This window comes from Oryx dammah, unplaced genomic scaffold, assembly GCF_014754425.2.
Source record: "Oryx dammah isolate SB20612 unplaced genomic scaffold, SCBI_Odam_1.1 HiC_scaffold_8, whole genome shotgun sequence".
Classification (NCBI taxonomy): domain Eukaryota; kingdom Metazoa; phylum Chordata; class Mammalia; order Artiodactyla; family Bovidae; genus Oryx; species Oryx dammah.
In genome coordinates, this window is record NW_024070192.1 from 27,308,991 (window position 1) to 27,332,234 (window position 23,244).

Below are 23,244 nucleotides of genomic sequence, written 5' to 3' on the forward strand. Positions count from 1 at the left end.
AGGGCTGGGGGGACTGGAGGGCCAGGGTCTTGCACACACTCTGCCCACTCCTGCAGCCCCTACTGTGTACACTTAACATGCTCTCTCATACAGGTACCCACATGTGCACTCACAAACTCATACATTTTGTGACATTCTGTCACGAATTTGGAGATGGGCCAAGGCCAGGTGGAGCTGTGGTCTGAGGCGGGGAGGGCCCTGCCCTTGCGGAGAGCGAGGGAAAGAGCATGGTTCTGTCTCTGAAGCCTCCCAAGTCCAGGCCTGGACCAGAGTGCCCCAATGCCTCTTCTAGTAGAAGCTTCCAGCCCCATGTGTAAACAGAGCCTCTGTGCAGTAGCAGGGCTCGAACCCTCGCATGCAGTGGGTCATGCAGGCGTTCAAACCTCCCAGAATGATTCCAGAGCCTATAACATGCTGCTTGCTGAGGAGGTTCAGACCTACTGGTAGCGTAGTGTCCTCGGCCCCACCCCCAGACCCAGCTCAGAATTGGAGCAAGTGGGGACATTGGATGACCCTTTGCAGAGCCCTGGCTGCTTTGCTCCCCTGCTCCTTCCCACCCACCTGCCCTCCCAGGCATCTCCTCCAGCACTAGGAAAACACACTTGAAGAGAGAAGCAAACAGAAGGTGCCTCAGTCCTGGAGGGGTAGGGGACACGCCCTCCAAACAGCATCTCCACCTGGTTTACTAGTAACCCTTTGAGGTGTGTGAGCACTCTATACTCAGGGCAGAATCGGGGTGCAGGAGCAGGGCTCCTCCTCACGGGAACAGCCTGGGACAGCAGAGCTGGGGCAGGGCCGAGGTTGTCCTTAGTGTGCTTAAGTGTAAGTGAAGGGATTTGCTAGATGTAGGAGGCCAGTGGCCTGGGCAAGGGGGCTTCTCACCGCGTCCTGGAGGGCCCCAAGCAGGCAGCCACACCTTGGTTTGGCGGGGACCAAAGAATTAACATTCAGCACACCTGCTTGGCTTGGAGTTCCCTCCTGGCTATGGCTGGGACAGATGGCACCTCTGGGGCTTTGCTTCGCCTGCTCTGTCACCATGGGGAGGGGCTTTTGCCTGGTGTGGCTCCCCTGGGGCCCTCTCCTCTGCATCCTAACACTGTCACATTACTTCTCGCTGCCCTCGTGTCCTCTGACTGGCTGCTGTCCTGTCCAAGGCCTGCTCTCTGATCCTGAGCCGCTCCTGGTGCTGGAGTGGATCCCTGTCTTGTGGTGCAGAACAGAGCCCCAGATGGGCAGGACACCAGCCACCATACCCAGGGGGCGGCTGCCAGAAGCCTGGCTGAGAGGCCTCAGGGTGGGTGTCCTGACTAGTCCTGGCCCTGAAGTAGTCTTTGGACTGGCCGCAGAGCCTCCCCAGTGTTTCTCAAATGGTGAGCTGTGCCGAGCAAGTGTGGAGGGGGTGGCTGGTTGAACCACTGGTGGCTGACACCAGGCCCAGCTGCCAAGGTCCCACCCGCTGCTTGGCTGGGAGTCCAGACCAGGCTCACCGGGATGCCTTTGCTGTCCCAGCTGTAGGACTACAGGGACCTGAGCTGAAAAGGCCCCACTTTACAGACGCCTGAGGTGGACTCCCCCAGACCCCTGGCAGGTGGCACTTCCCTCCCTCTTCTGACCTCTTGTGGCTGGCCCAGCCCGCAGCATGCAACTGGCCTGACTCACTGGCCCCTGCACCTCGAGGCCATCATGGGGCTTTCTGGTCCTAAGGTCGGTTGGAAGAGCTCTCGTTCTACGTGTGAGCGGGTCTGTCCTCTAAACCTAGCAGGATACTTGTGACAGGCCACCTCGGGTGCGCAGCCAGCCCGAGCACTGGCAAGAACTCCCCGTGGTTCCCAGGCGCTCCCACGCCGCCTGGCTTCCTGCGCTCGCTCGCTCGCTCTCCCGCTGCAGCTGCTGCTGGCCTGCAGGAGACTCCACAGGAGCAGAGATGGCTCCACAGGGAGCTGGTCCCTGGGAGTCTGCCTTCCTGAGGAAGGACCCCCGAGAGCCCCTTCCGCTGGTCCCCTCCCAAGGACGAGCTGGCCTCCGGGTTCCCCTCCCCTTCCTCATGAAGTTAGGCTTCAGGCTACTGGGCCCAGTGGCCCTTCACTTGCTGCCCTCGACTCTGCTGCTAGTCCGATGCAGGGACAGCCCTCCCTGTGAGACATCTCAGGGAGAACAGGGCTCTGGCCTGGGGACACGTGGGCAGCTCATGAGGGTGCATCCACCAGGCGGATGCTCATGTCGCGGGGACAGGATAGTCTCCCTCCTCAGTGAATGCCTTGGGATTTTGCTTTAATTCTTGGGATGATTTTGATTTACCATATTTGATTTTTACCAGCAGTTCTTTCTGTTTATTCATTCTCCAGCCTTGTTTTCTTCCAGGTCTTGCCCCTCTCCACTCCTCCTGCTGTGTCGCTGTGACGTTACTCGCCCCTCCTCCGCCTGCTTCGCTCCCATCTCAGCTCCGTCTCCAGCCGTAGATGGCCTGATGATGCCGCCCGCCCTTTCACACGAAATCAACTTGCTTTGTTTTTAATTTGGGTTTTGATTCTTTTTACTGTTGGCAGAAACAATGTTAATTCATGGGTCTTTTTCTTGCTAAATTTTGGACGCCCTGGGGTGGGGGCTGCATCTGATCTGCTGAGGCACGTGGTGAGGCCGGGGCGCCTGAGGTGCTGGCTGCCTTCCACCAGTCTGTGGCTCAGGAGGGGGCGCTGGCGTGTGAGAGCCGAGTGTGTCAGCCCGACAGCCCGTGCGGCGTCTGCGGTGCGGGGCTGGGAGGCAGAGGGCAGGGCCATGTCCAAGAGCTGCCCCGTGTGGAGGTGGGAGAGGAAGTGGGGGCATCAGGCGAGCTGGCCGAATGAGGGGTGTGTGTGGCCAGCACCCCACACGAGGGTGGCCCAGGAGCTGGGGTGAGCCGGCGTGGGGTGCTGGCTGCAGGAGCCCCTCAGACTCCGGACTATGTCCCCTTAGGCTCCGGGGACCCTGTCTTCCCGCTCAGTGGCCTCCTGCCCTCTCTTGCAGGAGGTCCCAGGTAATAGAGAAGTTTGAGGCCCTGGACACAGAGAAGGCAGAGCACATGGAGACCAACTTGTCCACCGGGCCCTCAGCCTCAAGTGACACTCGACAAGGCCGCAGCGAGAAGAGGGCGTTCCCTAGGAAGCGGGTGAGCGTCTGGGCTCTGGGCAATACTGGGGCGGTGCAGGCGGTGGGGACGGGTGGCATACGGCCCCCCATACAGCCCATTCACATGTGGGTGCACTTCTGCCCAGCTTCTTGCTCTCGTTGCCTGGTCGTTTCTTGCGTCTCTCACCTTCTTCCCTGAGTGAACTTCTTGAGGGTGAGGCCCGTCTTCTGCATTTTCCTCTCGGAATTCCGTCCATCTCTGCTCAGAGCTGCTCTCGTGCGCCTTGGGTCCCAGGTCCTAACTACAGCCATTCTTCCTCTCTCAGGCCGTCTGCTCTTCCTTCTCGTCTTTTCTGGCCATAGCCAGAGCCCTCGTTTTTCTCTGCTGAATCTCCAAGGTGGTTTCTGCTTCTGAAACTCCTCTCCAGGGCCCCTGCTTCTTGAGGCTCCGCCAAGTCCACCCTCTGTCTTCCTCCTGTTCTCTCTGGGCTCTCCTGCTCGCTGCACAGAGCCCAGCTTCTTCCCTCTGTGAAGGCCCAGGGAGGATGGGGACCCAGAGAGCCAAGGGGCGTGTACATCTACAAGAAAAGGCTGCCCGGTCCACCAGAGCGGCTCAAGCCCCGGCAGCTAGCTGGAGGCTCAGGACCAGGACTGTGGGCGTGGGTCCCATCTGCACGCAGGTCCTGGCCTCAGGGGCAGAGGTGCCCAGGTACCAGACAGCAAAGCCCCACTCCTTGCCCGCAACACGGCCCTGAAGCCCGCCCTCCTGCGGCTCCAGCGGATGAGGGACTGGCTGGTGCTGACGGGACTGCTCTCTGCCACAGGACCTCCCCAGCGAAGCTCCTCTCCCAGACGCCTCGGCCTCCCCCCTGTCTCCACACCGAAGAGCCAAGTCACTGGACAGGAGGTCCACGGAGTCCTCCCTGACGGTGAGCCCGGCGCCTGTGCTCCGAGGCCTGGAGATGCCGCCCCTGCCGCTGGTCACGGGGCTCTGTCTGCTGGTGTCCGTGCTGGCTGCCCCCGTGCACGGGCTGTCATGTCTGTGTGAGAAGCAGATGCTGTGTTTCTGCCCCTTCTTTGGGCCATGTGGGCATCCTGAGCTCTGAGATCTCCAGCAGAGGAGGCCACCAGGACCACAGAATTTTGGCTCTGGGGATTGGGGCCACAGCACGAACCTCTGTTCTTCTCGTTTTGAGTGTTTGTCTCTGTAACGTCTTGGAGGCAGGAGCCCCCTTCCCACTGGGCACGTCTCTTGTTCATGGGGTCACCATGGAGGGGGCCTGGCCTTCGCTCCAGGGCATGGGAGCTGTGGCTGTTGGGTGGAGGTAGGGAGTGGTCAGGCAGGTCTGGCGGGACCACCGCCCCCTCAGGGAGCCCCGAAAGGCAGATCAGAGCCCCAGGGAGTAAAGACAGTGGCTCACATGGGTCCCTCTTGCCTTCGTCCTCGGCCTCCTGAGGAACCAGGGCTGGTCCCACGCCTCCAGGCGTGAGGCCCCCAGCGGCTCCTGAGCTGGGCCAGGGCACACGCTCTCTCACCTGGAGTCTGGACTTTGCAGCAGAGGCTCCAGGGCACCCATGGCTGATGGGTGTCCCTCCCTGGGGCACGTGTTCTCTTAACTCTCCTCGGGTCCTTGGACATTGCAGTGCTGCATCCCTGTGCACCTGGCCTTGCCACGCCCACACATGGGACACCAGCCAGGCCCAGGGCTGCGAGAGCCCTCCGGGTGCTCTCAGGTGCTGTTAGCACCTGCTGTCCTGGCTCTGCTGCTTGTAGGGAAGCGGGGGCTCAGGGTCATCCTGGCAGGCCAGTGGCTGGAGGATCCTGGCAGCTCACTGCTGCGCCGTGCTCACACCAGGTGCTGTCAGTCTTCCCGTGGCTTTTATGAGACTCTCAGTCTCAGCCGTCACTGCTCATCTTCCCTCCATGCGAGATGCCGGATGGCTCTGTCTGGACTGTTCTCTGTTTCCCGGCGGCCCTGCTGTGCTGCTCGTGAGCCGAGGGGGCTGCACCTGCGCCCTGTGCGCAACCTTGCCCTCCTTGGAGATGCACACCCTGAGAGTGGCTTGGGCAGCCCCTGCCAGGGCAAGGAGCCACATGTGCTCATCCGGCACGTGGAAAAGCCCCCTTTCCTAGGGCCCCTCACTGGGAGAGAAATGCCTGCCTCGTCAGTCCGCTTCTGCACAGATCCAGACACAAGGCTGCTTTTCTCTGAGCTGTTCTTTATTCCTCTCTCTTAGCCCGACCTGCTGAATTTCAAAAAAGGCTGGCTGACCAAGCAGTATGAGGATGGCCAGGTGAGTGGCTAGAACTGCCGTGGCCCCAGGCGCCAGGGAGCAGGTACAAGGTCCAGCTGGCCTTGTCCCCGTGGGTGTGAGAGCACTGGCCCTTGTCCACCACCTCCAGGACTGTGACCACGACCCCGTCTCCTCAGAAGTGGGGGTGTGGTGGGCAGTGGGGGCACCAGCCTGCCTGCTGCCAGCATGTGGACTGCTCTCCCACTCCTGGTGGGCATCAGCCTCAGGCCTGGGGATGCCCTTCAACCTGAGCTTCCCACCTGGCCACATTCTGCAAAGGTTTCCTGAGAGCCCAGGTCCCCCAAGAACAGGCTCCCTGGTTATGAGGTGGTAGGCAGCAGCTGAGATGCAGCCACAGGTCTGGGAGGAGCTGGCGGACTTGAGCAGAAAGACCAAGCCACTAGTCCTGCTGGGGTGGAGACCAGGCCTCTGGGAGGCAGGAGAAGCCTCGGGTCCCTCTGCGAGACCCCTGGATGCCCCTCCCCACCCTCCTCTCTCTCTCTCTCCCCTCTGTACCCACCCCGTCGGCTCTGCCTGCAGACTCAGCGCCCCTGTTGATCCTCACAGTGAAGACTGGGAAGTCTGGCTGGTTGTGATTGGGTCACCCCTGCTGGCAGCAGGTGGGCACCCCTCTGGCTAGACAGCAGGTGGCCGCAACTCACAGGCTGCCTCCTTGGGCTTGGGGGGCCTGGCTCCCCTCTGCAACCACACCCCTGCGGGTGGAGTGCCCACACCACCTTATCACAGGGGAGAAGGCGTGTGCATGTGGCAGCCTGTGGCCTGAGCAGAGTCCTGTGTGTGTGCCCCAGCCAGAGGGGCCACCTACTGTCTGCGTTCCCTGGCTCAGGGAGGTCCCCCAGGACCCTGGCTGTGGAGCGCCTCGGAGCAGGAGTGTGGAGTTCAGTCTTGACTTTTCCCCTTCTTTTTTAGTGGAAGAAGCACTGGTTTGTCCTTGCTGATCAAAGCCTGAGGTTCTACAGGGACTCGGTGGCTGAGGAGGTGAGTGTCTCAGGTCCACCCTGTGTGCTGACGGGCGGCCCAGTCTAGCCCTGGGGCAGACTCTGATGTTCTGGGACTGGCTTCTGCTGGAAGTAGGCTCTCCAAGCCCTGCTTCAGCACCTGGGATGGGGGGCTCCAGCAGCTTTTCTTGTCTGTGCTTTTTGAAAAACACTGAAAGATGTCTCATTTTAAAACTCAGGATGAGCAGTTTTGTTCTTTCTACACGGAAATATTGTGGTGAATTGTCTTGCAAAGAACCAAACTAATATATCTTGTCCCTTGTTTTCTGGACAAGGATGGGATGTGGCAGGTGAACTTGGCAGCCTGGTTGAGAGCCTGGTTCCGTGGTTGAACACCAAACAGAAGGGCTTTTTCTTCACCTACAAAAAAACCTTCTCTTCTGAGTTTGGCATTCTGTTCCTGCACCTTTTCCCTTGCTTCCCACTCCAGCAATCTCCTTTGGGAGATACAGTCCCAAATGTGAATGATGTTAGTGGTTCTTGTGCCTCTGTAAGCACAGGCGACAGAGGCTGGTGGGCAGGCGATGGGGAGTAGTGTGGGTGCCAGTGGCCGCAGGAGCACACACAAGTGCTGGGTTGTTCTCACAGTGTACTTTATGGACCCCTGGAGACCCATCCAGGGTTTTATAACAAAAATAGTGCTATAAGACTACAGTGCCATTGACCTCTTCCCTTGTGCTGGCCTTTGTGCTGATGGTGGGTGCCTTAGCCAGCCAGGCTGCAGGAGCAGATAGCCAGTGTGTCCTTCACTGCCACACGTTTACAGTCTTACAGAAAGGGCCTTCACAGGACAGGAAAAGTGCTGACTTACTAGTCTCAGCCTTCAGCACCCACCGAAAGCTGGCGAAGGCCCCTGTGCTGCTTGTCCAGGCGCGATGCCATCTCATGGGGAGCACCCGCTGCGACCGTGCTGCCCTCCGCCACCCCCCTCCTCACGGCCCACCATCTCTGCTTAAACACCAATGCACAGATGCGCACTCGATTAAATAAACCGAGTCTCTTCCTTCAAGGAAAACGACTGACAGAACTGTTACCAATGATTCAATTTGAGATTTTAAGAAAAACTGGCACTTTGGAAAACTTGTGTTCATTGTCACTCGCCTGACAGTGTCCTTGAGCCTAGACTCCCTGATGAAATCGGCAGTGATGACAGTGGACCCAGCGTTCGCTCCGGAACAAGGAGCACGCCAGTGTCTGGGGACTCTCCCAGGAGACGGGACGTGGTGTCACGCGTGGGTCAGAGGTCCATTCACGGAGCAGGGTAGAACCATGGATATTAACATAACAGCAAGGGCAGAAAGACTCCACTATGCAGTTCACCTTTAAGAAACTACCACTTGTCAGAGAAGGACAGCCGCAACTGTCTGAAAAGACTTCCAGCCTGAGTCTGTGTGAGGCCAGGCCCTCATACACTTCAGCCAAAAGCTGCCAGCAGACTGAGTTCAGAGACCCATATGAGAATCCAGCTGTCCTCCGAAGTTAGGCATTAAAGGCAGGTGCAAAAATCTCTTGCTGGTTTTTTTTTTTTTTCAAAATTTTTTTGATGTGGACCATTTTTAAAGTCTTTACTGGATTTGTTACAATATTGCTTCTGTTTCATGTTTTGGTTTTGGCTACAAGGCATGTAGGATCTTAGCTCTGCAACCAAGGATTGAACAAACACTCCCTGCATTGGAAGGCAAAGTTTTAACCACTGGACTGCCAGGGAAGTCCTGCAGGTTTTTTAAAATAATACTTTTTATTTATGAAATGGGTTTGTGCTCTTAAATGACTAAAAATTTTTATTTTTCTTTTTTTTCAGTTTCTAATATGGCAAATATCAATAGATAAGACCCCCATGAACAAAAGCTCTCTGGGGCCCTCAGTTTTTAAGAGTGTAAAGGAGGTCTGAGAACCCCAGCCTGATGTCCCTGGCAGGGTGGGGGTGGGGGTGGGGGTGGAATGGATGCTTCTAGGTGGTGTGTGGTTGGCAGCACTTGCGAGAATACCTGTCCCGTAGACATAAAGCTCATGGGACACTGACCTTTACCTTCTAAACCTCTCACCTTCTCTGCAGGCAGCCGACTTGGATGGGGAAATAGACTTGTCTACGTGCTGCGATGTCACAGAGTACCCAGTGCAGAGAAACTATGGCTTCCAGATCCATGTGAGCAGGGTGGGGCTGGGCGGCAGGCTGGGTGTGAGGGGAGGACCGTGGGCCTGACGGGCGGGCACCTCATCCTCTCCTTTTCTCAGTCCTGTAGTTCCCCACCCCATCCCCACTCTGTGATCTCAGCAGAAAGCAGACGCCAGCATCTCTCCCTCGAGGCTGTCTAGAACCTTCATAGTAATAAGGTCTTTCTTTCAGTAGAACAGGGACAGCTGGAAAGAGGTGGGGTATGGGGAGTAAGAGTGAAGGTGTTGCTTCTTCAGCTCTCAGGGCACTAGCTTCTCATGCACTTACTCTTTGCTCATCGATGTAGCCAGTCACCAGAGTCTTTCTGTCCCACAATCTTGTGAAGGACTCCAATGTGCAAGGTGCTGTCCCATTCTCAAAAAAATTATTTGACTGGACAGATGGAGCACTTCTCACTGACCACTTTATCAAAGATGGGGATTTAGGGATTATTCAGGGGTAGCCAGATGAGGTGAGGGCACAGACCGCCGGCTATGCCAGCTGGCTGATGCCCACTGCAAGTCTGAGGGTGCCCCAGAACCCCTACATGTCAGATAACTAGCTGGGAGAACTCAGAGCACAGGGAACACCCTACTTAGAACCGCAGACACACTCTAGCAAAGGGTACAGACTGGGATCAGCCCGAGGAAGCACCTCGTGGAGAACTGCACTGAACAGGAAGCTTTCACATCCTTGGGGACAGTCTCCCTATTGGCACTGACGTTTGGTAACACACAGAGCTTCCAGCCTGGGGAGCTTGCTTGGGCTTAGGCCTGGCACCAGGCCCAAGTGTGTCCAGAGTGCTCATAGCAGCTTTATAACCCATCAACTGGATCGTTGTCCATGTGGTCAGGCAAGCTCCAGCCCTTCCCCCAGAGGCCAGCTGACATCACACAGCCAGGTGTCTCCCTCCCACATGCCTAGTCCTTCGGGCTGGCTAGTCCCCACTCTGCTCCACAGTGGTGCAGGGCAGAGGCCAGACCTGTCCCTGTGCTGTGCTGTGTTTAGTCGCTAGGTTTCCCGAATTGCACGTGGATTCTTTACTGACTAAACCACAAGGGAAGCCCAGACCTGTCTTGGAGAAAAGCTAATTCTTCCCTCCTGAGAGCGTGAGGTGTGCGACGGGCACCCAGCAGCCCCAGCTGCCACCCTGGGCTCCCGGGCTGGGACTCCCCTCCCGACCTTTGGGCCTAGATCCAGCACGTGGCAGTGACCAAGGTTAACCAAACTCAGAGAAGACCGAGTTCAGAGCTGAAGGCCAGTGAATTCATAAGAAGGAGAAATCCATCCCCCAGTCCGTTGGGCTGCAGGGCATCTGGCAGGGCACTCCACCTGTGACTTGGGGGCTCCGATGATTCCCTGTGCCCGTGTCCTGCAGAAGGGAGAGGCATGCTCAGTGAGCTAGACCCCTGGCCACCTCTGCGGATGGTGCTGGGGGTGGTGCCAAGTTCCTGCTCTCTGCTCACCTCGTGCTGAGACCCCCTTCCCTCAGCCCCTCCCATCAAGAGCAGCTCCTCTGGGAGGGGCATTCTGGGGGTGAGTCCTTCCTGCAAGCCCTTTGGGGTCAGTGAGGGGCACTCATGGCTAACACCTTGTCTTCCGTGCAGACGAAGGAGGGCGCCTTCACCCTCTCTGCCATGACGTCTGGAATCCGGAGAAACTGGATCCAGACCATCATGAAGCACGTCCACCCGACCTCTGCCCCAGATGTGACGAGGTGAGCCAGTCAGGTACCCAGGAGGCTCAGTGCAGCTGCCCTGTCCCTCTGTCCGTTACTTGCACTGCCCCCACACCCTGCCAGCCCTGCCCAGTGCATGAACTCCCTGGGGCCTGGGTGTAAGGCATCTTGGGCCGCTGAGCCCTGGTTGGTCAGAGGCAGCACCAGATGCTGTGTCCACAGGCCACCTCAGCGTTGCCTTTTCTTGGTCTTCCTGCCTCACTCCTGCATCTGCAGGATGTCTGTGCAGCCAGGACAGATGTCCCTTTGGAGCTTTTGGTGCGGGGGGCGAAGCTGGGCATGTTCCTGTGTTCATAGCCATGCTCTGGGAACCTCTTCATTTGCCCCACACTTTCCTCCTGCCCTGATGGTTAGAAACCTGCTGTTTTCATTTCACAAAAAGCAAATAGATCAGGATCTCTGCATGCAGCTGGTTTTGTGACAACCAGAAATCTGCTGCCTTCACTCCTGGCCTCAGTGCTTTCATTGGTCCTGAGAGTTTCTCCCTTACGCTTTTCCCTCCTGTAGTCCCAGTGCTTCTCAAGTGCCTCTCTTGGGTTGGAGGCCATGCCTGGAGGGTGGCCCCTCGTGCCCACAGAGCACTCAAGTCTCTTCCTTGGGGTGGCTTCACACCTTTGCCAAGTCCTGCCTCCCGGCTGGTGACCTACATTTTTTAACAGAGTCGGGAAAGGATCCTAAAGGGACACTCCATTCTACTCTTTCTGTCCTGTGCTGACTCTATTCCTTCTTTCATTAGACTAACAGAATATTTGGTTGTTTCTGAGTCTGTATGACCAGGAGCAGAGGCCAAGGCCCTCTGGGCTCTCTGAGGGACCCCATGTGGCCGGTCCAGCTCTAGGTGGGGGGACGTTGGCCTTGGGGTATCACAGAGCAGGTGTGGGGCTCTGGCCTCAGAAGCAGTGTGGAGAACGTGCTCAGGCCCACGTGGCTCGGGACAGGTGCCTCCCCTCCACATCAGGGCCACAGCGTCCTCCTGACAGGAAGAGACTCCAGTGTCAGTGGTCTGAGCCGAGGTGCTTGCCTCACTGTTTGCTCTGTGTGGGGGCTTTTATACTTTGAGGAAAGGATAGGTGTTTTTAGTGCAGCTAAGCCATGCATGTCCCAGGAAGGTGTAGACGCCAGAAGTTGTAGCTCAATCCATGTGCTGTAGCCCCAACCTGGTGGGGTTGCAGGGGCTTCCTCTCCAGAGAGAGTGGCAGAGAGGTGGTGTGTTGGCCTGACCATTACACAGTTGGGGCCCTGGGCCAGCTTGCAGTTGGGTGTTGTTGAGAGGTCCATCCTGGAGAAGTGTGTCCAGGCATGTGGTCCTGGCCTGGAAGCCCCCAGGACAGAGGGTACCTCTTCCGGAGGCTCCTTGTCTGTGTTCCCTGGAGGCACCCAGTCCTAGCCCTTGCCACGCAGGGGCTTCCCACCCTGTGCTGAGGGCTTGGGTGGGACCAGAGGCCACTCTGCTCAGGCTGAGGGGGGAGTCTCGGGATCTTGTCCTCAGACCGCCACAACTTATGGTTGTGGGGGAGGGGGTGCACCCGGCTGCTGGGCAGGCAGGGGTGTCCTCCAGTGTCCGGCCCAGGTGGGCCACCAGTCTTCTTGAGTCCTGACCAGTGAGCCCCTATGTGGTGCTGGCTCGTGGGAACCACCTGGGTCAGCCAGCTCACTGGCCCACAGGTGGTCCCAGGGCTGTCACGCCAGCCACCAGAGTGGTTTTTTAAAACACAGACCTGACTGGGTTCCTTACCTGCTTATTGAAAACCCACAAGCCTTGAGGAAGGTAGCTGCTCCCGTTCACTCTGTCCCCACCGGCCCAGCACACGCTTCCCTCCCATGTGGCCTCGTTTGGATGGTGGCTGTGCCCAGCAAACCTGGCAGGGCTCTCAGACCCTAGCATCACCCAGCAGGAAGCCTCTGGGCCATTGTCTGCGGCTCCTTCTCTGCTTGCAGGGCTGGGCCCGCTGGGATACCCCCCAGGGGCCGCAGCTGAGCAGGAAAAGCACATAATGACAGCAGGGGCTGGGCCTGGTGGTGGGGGCCCCACCCGACCACTGTCTCTGGCCCCTGCAGCTCGCTGCCGCAGGTGAAGGCCCGGAGTGGCTCCCCCTCGGAGACGAGGCCGCTGGAGAAGCAGGACGGGGAGCTTGGGGAGCCCGACCCTGAGCAGAGGAGGAGCCGGGCGCGTGAGCGCAGGCGCGAGGGCCGCTCCAAGACCTTCGACTGGGCCGAGTTCCGCCCTATCCAGCAGGCCTTGGCCCAGGAGAGGGCCGGTGGCCCTCGGGCCGAGGCGGAGCCCGGGGAGCTGGAGCGGGAGCGCGCACGCCGGCGGGAGGAGCGGCGCAAGCGCTTTGGGACGCCTGACGTGGAGGGGCCCAGTGCAGACGAGGCGGTCCTGCGCATGGAGGTCGACCGGGGCCTGGGGCCGCCCACAGCCGCGGAGCTCAGGACCCAGAATGTGCATGTGGAGATCGAGCAGCGCTGGCATCAGGTGGAGACCACCCCCCTCCGGGAGGAGAAGCAGGTGCCCATCGCCCCCCTGCACCTGTCCTCTGAAGACGGCAGCGACCGACTCTCCACGCCCGAGCTGACCTCGCTGCTGGAGAAGGAGGTAGCCGCCAGGACGGGTGGGCAGGCTGGCTGACTCCATGCAGCCCCCTTCATTGGCCCCCTCTGTGCCCAACAGTGTAGGAGCCGTGGGCCTAGGCCCAAGGGCTTGTAGACCCCTCAGCAAACCAGGCACACAGACAGGTCCCAGATAAGTACTGGGAGGGCGGGCTGGGTCAGGGGGAGGTGCACACCAGGCCTTTCCATAGACCAGAGGGGTGGGTACTGCCATTGAGAGCCAGCAGTGCCAGAGGTGGGGGTGGGCTGTGTGTATTACCTGCCCTGTTTCTAGGGCACAGTGAACAGGTAGGCTCCTGTCTGGGCACAGCAGCCTGGCACCCTGGGTAAGCCCGGAGGGGTGTACATGGCTGGCCTGCCTGCTGATTCCGATATGCTCTTTACTTTGGAGTCTGATGAAACCATAGGCTGGGCACCTGGCCTGCCTTCACCTCTCATCTTATTTTGTTAGATTCATGAGGCTGATATGTACCAGTAGCATCAACATTTTTCTGTGACTGTTAATACAATAATAGAGGCAAAACACAGTAACAGTCCAAAATCAGATTGCTCTAAACAGCTGGACTGTAGGTCAGCAGGCCACACATATTGGACTCTGAGCTGTTTCAGACAGCACAGTTTGATACGAAGGTCCCTGTGCCAGTCAGCACAGCCTGCTGCTGTAAGGGGCAGGAGCCGATGGCTGGACTCACAGCTGCTAGGAACCACAATGAGAGGCTGCTTGCTTCTTGAGGACCCATCCTCACCAACGTGATTTTATACAAAATCCATCGTGTCCAGCTCGTCAAAGGGGGTTCTGTAGGAGCCAAGGTAGAGCCCTGGACAAGGCCTGCCTGGAGCAGCACAGGCCTTTTTGGCCATGCTGAGGGCACCCAAAGGACCCAGTGGGCAGTCTTCCCTCAGACACAGGCATGGAGTCCTTGTTCCTGTAGGGCCTGGCCTGGTGCAGCCCCCAGCATCTGGAAGCTAGTGGCGCCCACGCAGATTCACAGCCTAAGCTGAATCGTCGGTGCAGTGTAGACCTGACAAGCGCACCTGCCGGCGAGCTCTGCCACGCTGGACCAGGAGGACCACGAGGGCCATGCCATGCTGCTCCTGACCACTGCTGCCATCCTGCTTCACATGTGTGTCTTTTTGCCTGCAGTTGGAGCAGAGCCAGAAGGAGGCCTCAGACCTTCTGGAACAGAACCGACTGCTGCAGGACCAGCTGAGGGTGGCTCTGGGCCGGGAGCAGAGCGCCCGGGAGGGCTATGTGCTGCAGGTAGGGCTGAGGGGCTGCCACCCTCTGGGCACCCCCGGGCTTCATGTGCAGGACCCAGGCAGGCTAGGAATGTGCAAAACCAGTGCCAGGCTCCGGGGCCCTCTGTCGCAGGAGCAGGTGCTCTGGGCAGTGTGCTGCTGCTGCTCATATAACATTGGGAGAATCTGATGAACCCTCTACAGCCAAAGCTCTTTTGTTTTTTCATAAAATAATTCTGGTTGTCTTTCTCTTCAGCTCTCAAAGAGCCCAACCTATATTTATTAATCAGTGTCACATGTTTGCAAGTCATTTGTAACTTCATAAGAACAGCATTAGTCTCATTTTACGGAAGAAACTGAGGAACAGGCAAGTGCCTCCTTAGGATCCGCCTATGGCAGAGCTAGGACTGGTCCCCTCCCCCGACCGTGTCTATGCCCCACCCACAGGGCAGCCTGAGACTGTCCACTCGCCTAGCAGCCCCACTTCTTACTTTCTGCTGAGCCTGAGGTTTGAGGGGGAAACATGGCTGCCCAGTCCCGAGCCAAGTGTCCAGACCCATTGTCTCCTGCAGGTGTCTCTGTGCCAGAGTGCCAGTCGCCAGCTGGTCTCAGGGAGCCGTGGGTGTCTCACCATGCAGGAGGGCATCTGGGCAGGGCAGGCTGGTGTGAGCTGCCAGTCCTGCAGTGCTCCAGGCCCTACTCCAGTTCTGGGGTACAGCACTCTGCTGCTCCCTTAGCAAATGTGTGATGGGAAGAGGTAACAGACAGATGAGCTCCAGGAAGAGCAAAGCAGGATGGTGGGACTGAGAACATGAGGGTCGTCATCAAAGGCTGAGGGCGCCACAGTCCAGTCCAGGTCCTGCACCCCGTCCCCCAGCATCAGGTTCCTTGTCTGTGTAGACCAAGACACGGTCCCAGAGGGTTCCCCCCCACCCCCCGACTCTCCGGGCCCCTGAGTTGCTGTGATACGTCTCTGCATCTGCAGACCGCAACACACTGGTTTCCTCGGTCCGGTGGACCTTCGGGGCAGTCTGTCCTCCTGCCCGCCCTCCAAAACACCCTCTGCTGGATGTTTTTTCTGCTTTCCTTTTCCCCAGCTTTGGCCTCAGTCCTAGGCACCCTTTGTGCCCTGGACCCTCCTCCCAGCCCTTCAGCCATAGTTATTGCCATGCCCAGTTCAGACCCTGAGGCCCTGGGACCTGGTGTGCGGACACCCCTCTTTCCTGCACATGTCACTCCAGGACTTTCTGGGACATCTGTGCAGAGAACCTACAGGTTTGGGGAGCACCTTTTTAAACCCTGGTTGGGCTGCCAGCTGACATCAGGCCGAGAAGATAACTGGCAGCAGATTTTGCACATTGCTAACCTCAGAACCCACCTGTCTGACCCGGATGGTTGCATGAGCCTGCCCCCAGGCCAGACATATTAATACTTCCCTGCCAGGTCAGAGGGCGGTTACTCTTAACCTCCCTCTGCTTTCACACTGCTTATGATCTCAAGTCTGGGTGAGCGAGGAGGGCCTCTAGGGTTAAGGGTGAGGAGGGTCATGGTGGCGGGTGGGCGCCGTGCTGCCAGCCGGGAGGAGGAGCTGGCATGTGTGGCCATGGACTGTCTCTTAACTTGCGTAACTGAGTGTCACACCTGTGGCTTCCCCGCCAGCATACCTCGAGGGAGCCATGGGCAGGCCAGTTCCCAGGCTGAGCTGTTCTCACTCCCTTCATGTTGTTTTCTCCGTTAGTTAGTTCTGTGTATTTTGCATGCCTTTCAGTTTGAGGAGTTTTGTTTCAATTGTTTTATTTTCTGCATGCTTCACTTTGTTATTTTGAACTCCACAAAGGTTTGTTTGTTTTGTTAACTCTCATGTTTTACTCCATGGTTTCCGTTCCCCCTCGTTTTGTCTTCTTGCAGGTAGAGGTTAGTTCTTCCTGTCACTGTGGAGGACGGGCGCCACCTCCCACAGGAGTGTCTTGGATGTCACCTCACTGACGTCCGCCAGCGGTGCCGCCCTTCCTTCTCCTGTCCCAGAAGGAAGGGGCAGCGTGTCGGGTGCTGCGCTCTTGTGGGGTTTGTGGTCTAGAGCCATGTGCCTTTTGTTTGGCAGAACAAATGACGCTCTGCTCTGCTCCTGCCCGCGCCTCCTGCCCGAGTCTCGTCCCGCAGTCTTCGTTTGCTTACCACTGTGCTCCATTATTCAGTTCTGTTTGGTTTATTTCTCCTAGAAGCTGTGCAGTTAGAGCTGTTTTGATGTTACTGTTCATGTTTTCTGTTTATCTGGAAACAGCTGCTTACCAAAAAAAGTTGAGATGATTTGTTAGTTTTTTTTTAATGGGAAAAAAAAAATTGTGCAAAGGATAAAAGACAGACCCACAAAGGAGCCTTTCTGTGGTTGACCCTGGCCAGAGGTGTGACACTCAGAACTGGGAGGCCGAGTGTTACTAACCCATGTTTCATCGGTTTTTTTAAGACCGAAGTGGCCACCTCCCCGTCTGGCACCTGGCAGAGGCTCCACAGAGTCAACCAGGATCTGCACGGCGAGCTGGAGGCCCAGTGCCAGCGCCAGGAGCTCATCACACGGCAGATTCAGGCCCTGAAGCGCAGCTACGGGGAGGCCAAGGATGCGATCCGGCACCACGAGGCCGAGATCCGGAGCCTCCAGGCGCGGCTGGGCAACGCCGCCGCCGAGCTTGCCGTCAAGGAGCAGGCGCTGGCCAAGCTCCAGGGCGAGCTGAAGCTGGAGAAGGACAAGGTGCGCGAGCAGCTGGAGGAGCGGCAGCAGAGCGAGGCCGCGCTCAACGCCCAGCTGCGCACCAGCGAGCGAAAGCTCCAGAGCGCAGAGGCCCTGCTGCTGGGGAGGACGCAGGAGCTGCCGGACCTGGAGCAGCAGCAGGCGCTGCAGCGGGACCGGCACAAGGAGGTACAGCAGTTGCAGGAGCGCATCGCCGACCTCAGCCAGCAGCTGGGTGCCAGCGAGCGGGCCCAGAGGCTGATGGAGGAGAAACTGCAGAGGAACTATGAGCTGCTGCTGGGGAGCTGCGAGCGGGAGAAGCAGGAGCTACTGCGGAGCCTGGCGGAGGCAGAGGACAGGGCCCGCGCCTTCGAGGGGCGGCTGCAGGAGCACGAGCACCGGGTGGAGGCTCTGCAGGAGGAGAAGCTGAGCGCTGGGTCCGAGGGCAGCGAGGCGGTGCGGCGGCTGGAGGAGCAGCTGGAGATGAAGGAGGCCAGCATCCAGAAGCTGGCCGAGCACGTGCAGAGCCTGCGCGACGAGCGCGACCTGACGCAGCAGCGCTTCCAGGAGCTGCTGGGCCGCGTCACCCTGTCCGCCGGGGATGCAGCTGCATTGCAGGAGAGGCTGCGGGGAAGGGAGGCTGACTACCAGAGCCTGGAGCGCTCCTTCCGGAGGGTGGCCGGCCGGCTCCAGGAGAAGGAGGAGGAGCTGCGGCGCCTGCAGGACGCTTGCGAGAAGGTGCTGGAGAGGGAGGGCCGGGGCCCGCAGCAGGCTCTGCTGGGGCCGTCCACCCTGGGGAGCAGCCTAGATGAGGCAGACGAGAAGCTCCAGGCAGAGGGGGTGATCGAACGGCGACTGGCCACAGAGTCTCTGGAGGATGCCGAGGACAGCCTTGCTCGTGTGGGCCTGCAGTGCCAGACTGCCGGCATGCCTATGGGCCTGCCCTGCTTGGGGCTGGAGGACGTGGCCCCAGGAGAGGAGCTGGGGGACAGCAGCCCCAGCAGAGAAGAGAGCACGGTGCCCCTGAGGTCGGAAGTGTCCTCAAACCCTGACCAGGGAGCACCTGGCATTAAGAGGCAAAGAATCCGATTCTCCACGATCCAGTGTCAGAAGTACACCCACCCTGATGGGTGTGAGAAGACTGGAGCCAGCAGCATGTCCTCGGACACCAGTCAGGAGCGCTCTCCCTCGGAGGAAAGTATGCCATCGGAGGCTACCCCCAGCTCACTCCCCATGCTCAGTGACCCAGATGCTTACCTGTCCATCATCCACTCCCTGGAGACCAAGCTCTACGTCACGGAGGAGAAGCTCAAAGGCGTGACAGCGAGGCTGGAGAGCCAGCAGGGCCAGAGCCAGGAGGCCCTGCTTGCGCTGCACCAGCAGTGGGCCAGCACCGAGGCGCGGCTCTGCGAGCAGCTCCGAGCCAGCCTGCTCCAGGTCACCACACTGGCCGCCCAGCTGGAGCAGGAGAGACAGGCCAGGGCGGAGGCGGTCGAGAGCCATGTCGGGGAGCTCAGCGACTTCCAGGTGAAAAACAGCCAGGCCCTGGCTTGCCTGGAGAGCTGTAGAGAACAGCTGCGGTCCCTGCCAGGGGACGCAGGAGCGGGGCCCTTGGCTGGTCTTGAGAGCCTGCTCATGGGTGCTGTCCAGGCCCTGCGTCCCCGGCCAGCTTCCACGGGGGAAACAGGCTTCTCTGAGGAGGAGAAGGCACCATCCCAGCAGCTGCCACACATGCTTACACTGAGCGAGCAGGAGCAGCTGCAGCTGCTCTCTGAGCAGATCGCTCTGGAAGCCGCCCTCATAGACCAGATTGCAGACTCGCTACAGAACACAACATCGGACATGTCGCAAGTCTTCCTGGAGATCGCTCAGTCAGGACGGTGGCTGCTGGAGTCTGAAAGTGCTGTGGTCTGTCCAGGGGCCCCAGCAGATGCCTGGGCCAAGAAGGTGGTGGTAGATGGAGAGTTCTGGAGCCAGGTCGAGTCCCTGAGCCAGCACCTGGAGACGCTGGGTGGAGAGGCAGCCAGTGCCTTGGGAAGCAGGCAGCCATGTGCCCGGCCGGCCCCGGCCCCTGCCCTGGCGGATGCCACGTGGGTCAGAGCTGAGCTCAGTCTTGCCGCGTGCTCGATGAGGGAGTCCCTCCACCGTAGGCTCCGGAGCATGCAGGAGACCCTCCAGGGGACACAGGCAGCCCTGCAGCAGCACAAGTGCATGCTGCAGGAGGTCCTGGGGGCCTACCGGACCCCTGCCTTTGAGAGGGTGATGCAGCAGGTTTCGGAAGCCTTGCAGCTTCCACTGGGCATCGGAGACGGTGACCAGGTGTCCTGGGCCAGGCACCCACCAGTAGAAGCACCAAGTCATCAGGACCCAGCCGGCTCCCTGGCTTGTCCTTTGTCCAGCCAGAGTTCTGGAGTCTTAGCTGCTATTCAGGAGGAGCTTGCCCTGCAGCTTAAAGATAAGGCCAGTCTCCTGGGGGAGATTTCTGCCTCCCTAACCTCGCTTCCCTCTGTGGAGGCACTCGGGGACTGTCGGAAGCTCCTGCAGGCATCCCAGCATCTCTTGCGCCGTGCTTGTCTGGGAGGCCTTGGCCAGTATTCTTCTTTATTAGTTCAGGATGCAATTCTTCAGGCTCAAGTGTGTTATGCAGCCTGCAGGATCCGTCTTGAGTATGAGAATGAGCTCCGGGGCTACAAAGAGTCCTGGCTGGGCCAGGGGGCCCCCTACCAGGGGCATGAGCAGGCCTTGGGGGCCCTGCAGGGGGAGTCCGAGGAGCTTCTCTGTAAGCAGAAGGGTGAGTACTTGGACGTGATCGCCTTCACCCAAAGGGAGAACATGGAGCTCCAGACCAAGGTCGCCCAGCTGGACCAGCAGCAGAGGCGTCTGGAGTTGGCGCATGGCGAGCACGGCGAGAACCTGGCTGCCCGACCAGAGCAGTTCAAGGAGGAGGTGGTCCAAGTGGAGGGCGTGCTGCAGGCCGCATGTGGCAGGGTCCGGGGCCAGCCTGACACTGGGGCCAGGGCCGAGCAGGACCTGGGGGGGCGGCCTGTGGAGCAGGTGCAGGCCCTGGAGGCCAGGTTCCAGCTCAAGGTCAAGGAGCTCCAGACCATCCATGAGGAGGAGCTGCGGGCCCTGCAGGAGCACTGCTCGCAGACCCTGCGGTGCCTGCAAGAGACTCTGTGCCATTGCCAGGGCCGGCCCCCCTCCGGCTCACTGGCCAGTGGCGAGGCCGAGGCCTTGGCGGGGCTGAGGGAGCGTGTCCGGGAGCTGGAGGCGCAAGTGGACGTTCTGCGGGAGGAGCTGGAGCACCAGGACCCGGCGGGCGGCGTGGCCTCCCTGCAGGAGGAGCGCCAGAGGGACTTGGAGAGCCTCAAGGTCTCAGCACAGGGCGGTCGGGGTGCGGCTGGGACAGGGTTCTCAGCTCCAAAGGCGCTGTTCCCCCTAGACCACCTGTGGGCACAGGGGGTCCCAGCAGAGCCCGGTAGGGGCCCCCCACCTCACCTCCAGGCTGTTCAGACCTGGACTTGGCGAGGTTCCTCTCCTCCTAACTGTCCTGGGAGGGCAAAGTCAGGCTTCTCAAAGGACAGGGGTGTTTGCCACACAGTGTCAAGGGCCACTTCCCACCTTCCCCCCCGAGGGGGCCGCGTCCAGTGGGGAGCCTTGTGCAAGAATGGTTGCTCTCTCAAGGAGATGCAGCCTGCCTTTCTCCACACGTTTGAAGAAGTGACTCTCGCAACACATCCATCCTGTTTCACACCCCCCTTGGTGAGCAGGACTCCATGGCCCTGGCCTGTCCAGGTGACGTTCCCAGCCCTGGAGCATTCAGCTGTGTGGAGCTGCCTGGGCTTTGGGCTGCCTGCTCTTGGGCTTCTTGCCACACGAATGCAGTAACATCAGGCTCCTCCCATGTCCCCCTTCCTCTAGCCAGCACCACGTCCAGTGCGGAGGTGGCTCTGTGCTGCTGTGATAAGCACTTGGGCATTAGCAGGCACTTGGGCACCTGCCAGGCTGTTTCCACTGCCTTTTCCCAACTCAGTCCAAACCTTCTGAAAGCCATTCTGAATCCCAAGGAGGTTTCAAGGGCTGACGGAAAGTGCTGCACGGTCCCGTGAGGTCAGGGCACACCAGCAAGGCATTTGAAAGTAACATCCCAGCTACTTCCCTTGACACTCAGGGTCTGCACGGGAGGCAGCTTAGACGAGGCCCGGACCGGCCTCTTGTACAGTCAGCGTGAAGTCAGGAGGGAAGAAGCCCCTGTGCTGATGTGGGTGCATGCTGGGCCCCTGTGGGGATGTAGGCCAGGCTGAGGACTTGGGTAGCATTCTCTGTCCTGAGTCCGTTCTCATTGGGTCCTGTGAGACACAGAAATTACAACCAAACTGCTCTCCTGGGTGCCGGGCTGACAGCAGTCACTTGAGGGAGACTGGGGTCTTGGTTCCTCTCCTGATAGCTGCAAGCTGGTGCCTTTTCTGACGCCTCCGCACAGTAGTCATGGAGGAACCGACTGACCCCAGGGTTTACTGTCTTAAAAGTTAGAATTGTGTTTACAGATTAACATATGCTCTCCAAGGAAGAACCTGAGTGTTTCTGTGAGAAGAGTTCTAACCCTTATCTTGAAATACTCTTAAAACATTCTCATCATAGTTTGACTTTGACACCCCCCCCCCAATGTGTTGACCAAGAGGCCATGCTGAACCAAAGCACGTGAGAGGGCAGCTCTGGGACTCTCCAGGTGTCCAGGGGTGTGAAAGCTGCAAAGAGGAGACAGGGGCTCCATCTGGAAGCCACTGTGAGGAAGAATGTCCATGAGTGGTGGACAGCAGGTCTGTCCCAGGGAAGTGCAGACCCTGAGTGTGAAAATGCTGACTGGGGAGTCCAGAAAGTTCTGTCTGCTCCTGTGGGAGTAAGATAGAGGTGCCCAGACACAGACTGGGTTCCTGGTATCTTTCCTGGATCCGGACACAAGAAGATCCCCCAGACTTAGATCAGAGGTGACGTGGCTACATTCTCACAGCTCTGAAAGAGAACTGAGAGCATGGTTCCTGGGCCTTACTGAGCGAAGCCCTCTCTCTGAGAGAGGTCCCAATGTGCCTCCATCCGCAAAAGAGCTGCACAGACCAGCCCTGATGGCCACAGGCACACTCACCCACCCCGTGCAGAAGACTAACCTGATATGCCAGGCCTGGGGGATACAGGGTGGGTGTGTGGGGTAGTTGGACCACTTCTTAGCTCCCCAAGCCCACATCCAGGTCATAAACCAAGCCAGGCTGGAGCAAGGCACAGACCAGGCCGGGGAGCAGTCCTGCCATGACCTCAAAGCAATGAGCTGAGGCACCTGGTAATTAGCACCCCTCTTTGTACTCCTTCACAAGGAAAAGGAAATGTCCCACACCCTAATCTAATTCTTCAGCACATGCCTGAGAAGTTCAGTGACCATCTCAGAGTGGCCAGCTGGGCAGTGGCAGGGCTGGGCCCCTGGCTCCATGTCCTGGGTCACTGTCATTCACAGGGTCTCTCAGCTCCTGGCAGCTGACCAAGACTCATCTCTGTTTGCAACTGTGCCCGACGCCCGGGGTATGGCAGTTCTGAGCACGTCAGTGGTTAACTCAGACCAGACATGCCAGCCTCTGCCCATGCTCTCTCGTCGTCCTGGCAGTCACTCCATAAAGGGCCAGGGTGGGCTGTTTTCAATTCCACGGCAGCCTCCTCCTACCCACAGTACCAGCTCTTTGCAGAGAAATGGAATTCAGCCACAGGAATCAGGCAGCTCACTGGGTGAACACCCTTTTCTAACTGCTCTGGGAGTGAGTTGGTGCTGGGCTCAGCTCGAGAGAGCAGCTTCCCGCCCTGGGGGCCAGGCAGGGTGGGGCTGTGGTCGTCTCAGTCACAGTTTGCTCAGGGAGCCGAAGGGAAGTAGGTAAAGCTCCTTGTGCACCTTTCAGGCCACGTGCGAGCGGGGGTTTGCAGCCATGGAAGAGACGCACCAGAAGAAGATTGAGGACCTGCAGAGGCAGCACCAACGGGAGCTGGAGAAACTGCGGGAGGAGAAAGACCGCCTCCTGGCTGAGGAGACCGCAGCCACCATCTCAGGTGGGAGTCGCTCACCCCGGGATGGGTGATGGGCTCTCCCCGAGCTGGGCACAAGCTCTAACACTTCTCCAGGGGGACAGCTGGCTTAAGGAGCCCTTCGGGAGCTCATGAGCCCTGAGCCAGTCACATCTGTGCATCGGAGGACCTGTCCTTGTCAGTCTCTTTGCTGGTACTTCTCTGATAGTGGACACCTCTGCAGTGCCTTGGTCCGTCAGAGCCTGGAGTGTCAGCACCAAGCACTGGGTCTCGGCCAGTGTTCCCTCCTTTGTGT

At 58.9% G+C, this 23,244-nt stretch overlaps 1 protein-coding gene and 1 long non-coding RNA gene across 14 annotated transcripts in view; both read left to right on the forward strand.

Moving 5' to 3' along the window:
• Positions 1–23,244, forward strand: part of LOC120867369 (myosin phosphatase Rho interacting protein) — a 90,438-nt gene that overhangs the window by 59,245 nt on the left and 7,949 nt on the right. For 9 of the 13 annotated variants that reach the window (XM_040245768.1, XM_040245776.1, XM_040245769.1 and 6 more), the window contains 10 exons: positions 3,004–3,145; positions 3,930–4,034; positions 5,344–5,400; positions 6,331–6,399; positions 8,476–8,565; positions 10,182–10,291; positions 12,371–12,908; positions 14,067–14,183; positions 16,626–20,258; positions 22,826–22,973. In XM_040245768.1, the coding sequence (XP_040101702.1) occupies positions 3,004–3,145; positions 3,930–4,034; positions 5,344–5,400; positions 6,331–6,399; positions 8,476–8,565; positions 10,182–10,291; positions 12,371–12,908; positions 14,067–14,183; positions 16,626–20,258; positions 22,826–22,973 (5,009 nt within the window). The remainder of the gene's footprint in view (positions 1–3,003; positions 3,146–3,929; positions 4,035–5,343; positions 5,401–6,330; positions 6,400–8,475; positions 8,566–10,181; positions 10,292–12,370; positions 12,909–14,066; positions 14,184–16,625; positions 20,259–22,825; positions 22,974–23,244) is intronic. The other 4 variants (XM_040245780.1, XM_040245779.1, XM_040245771.1 and 1 more) reach the window with 2 other exon arrangements.
• LOC120867371 lies at positions 4–2,449 on the forward strand. Its single transcript, XR_005721865.1, has 3 exons — positions 4–1,294; positions 1,510–1,704; positions 2,362–2,449. It is a non-coding gene; the product is annotated as an uncharacterized LOC120867371 (long non-coding RNA).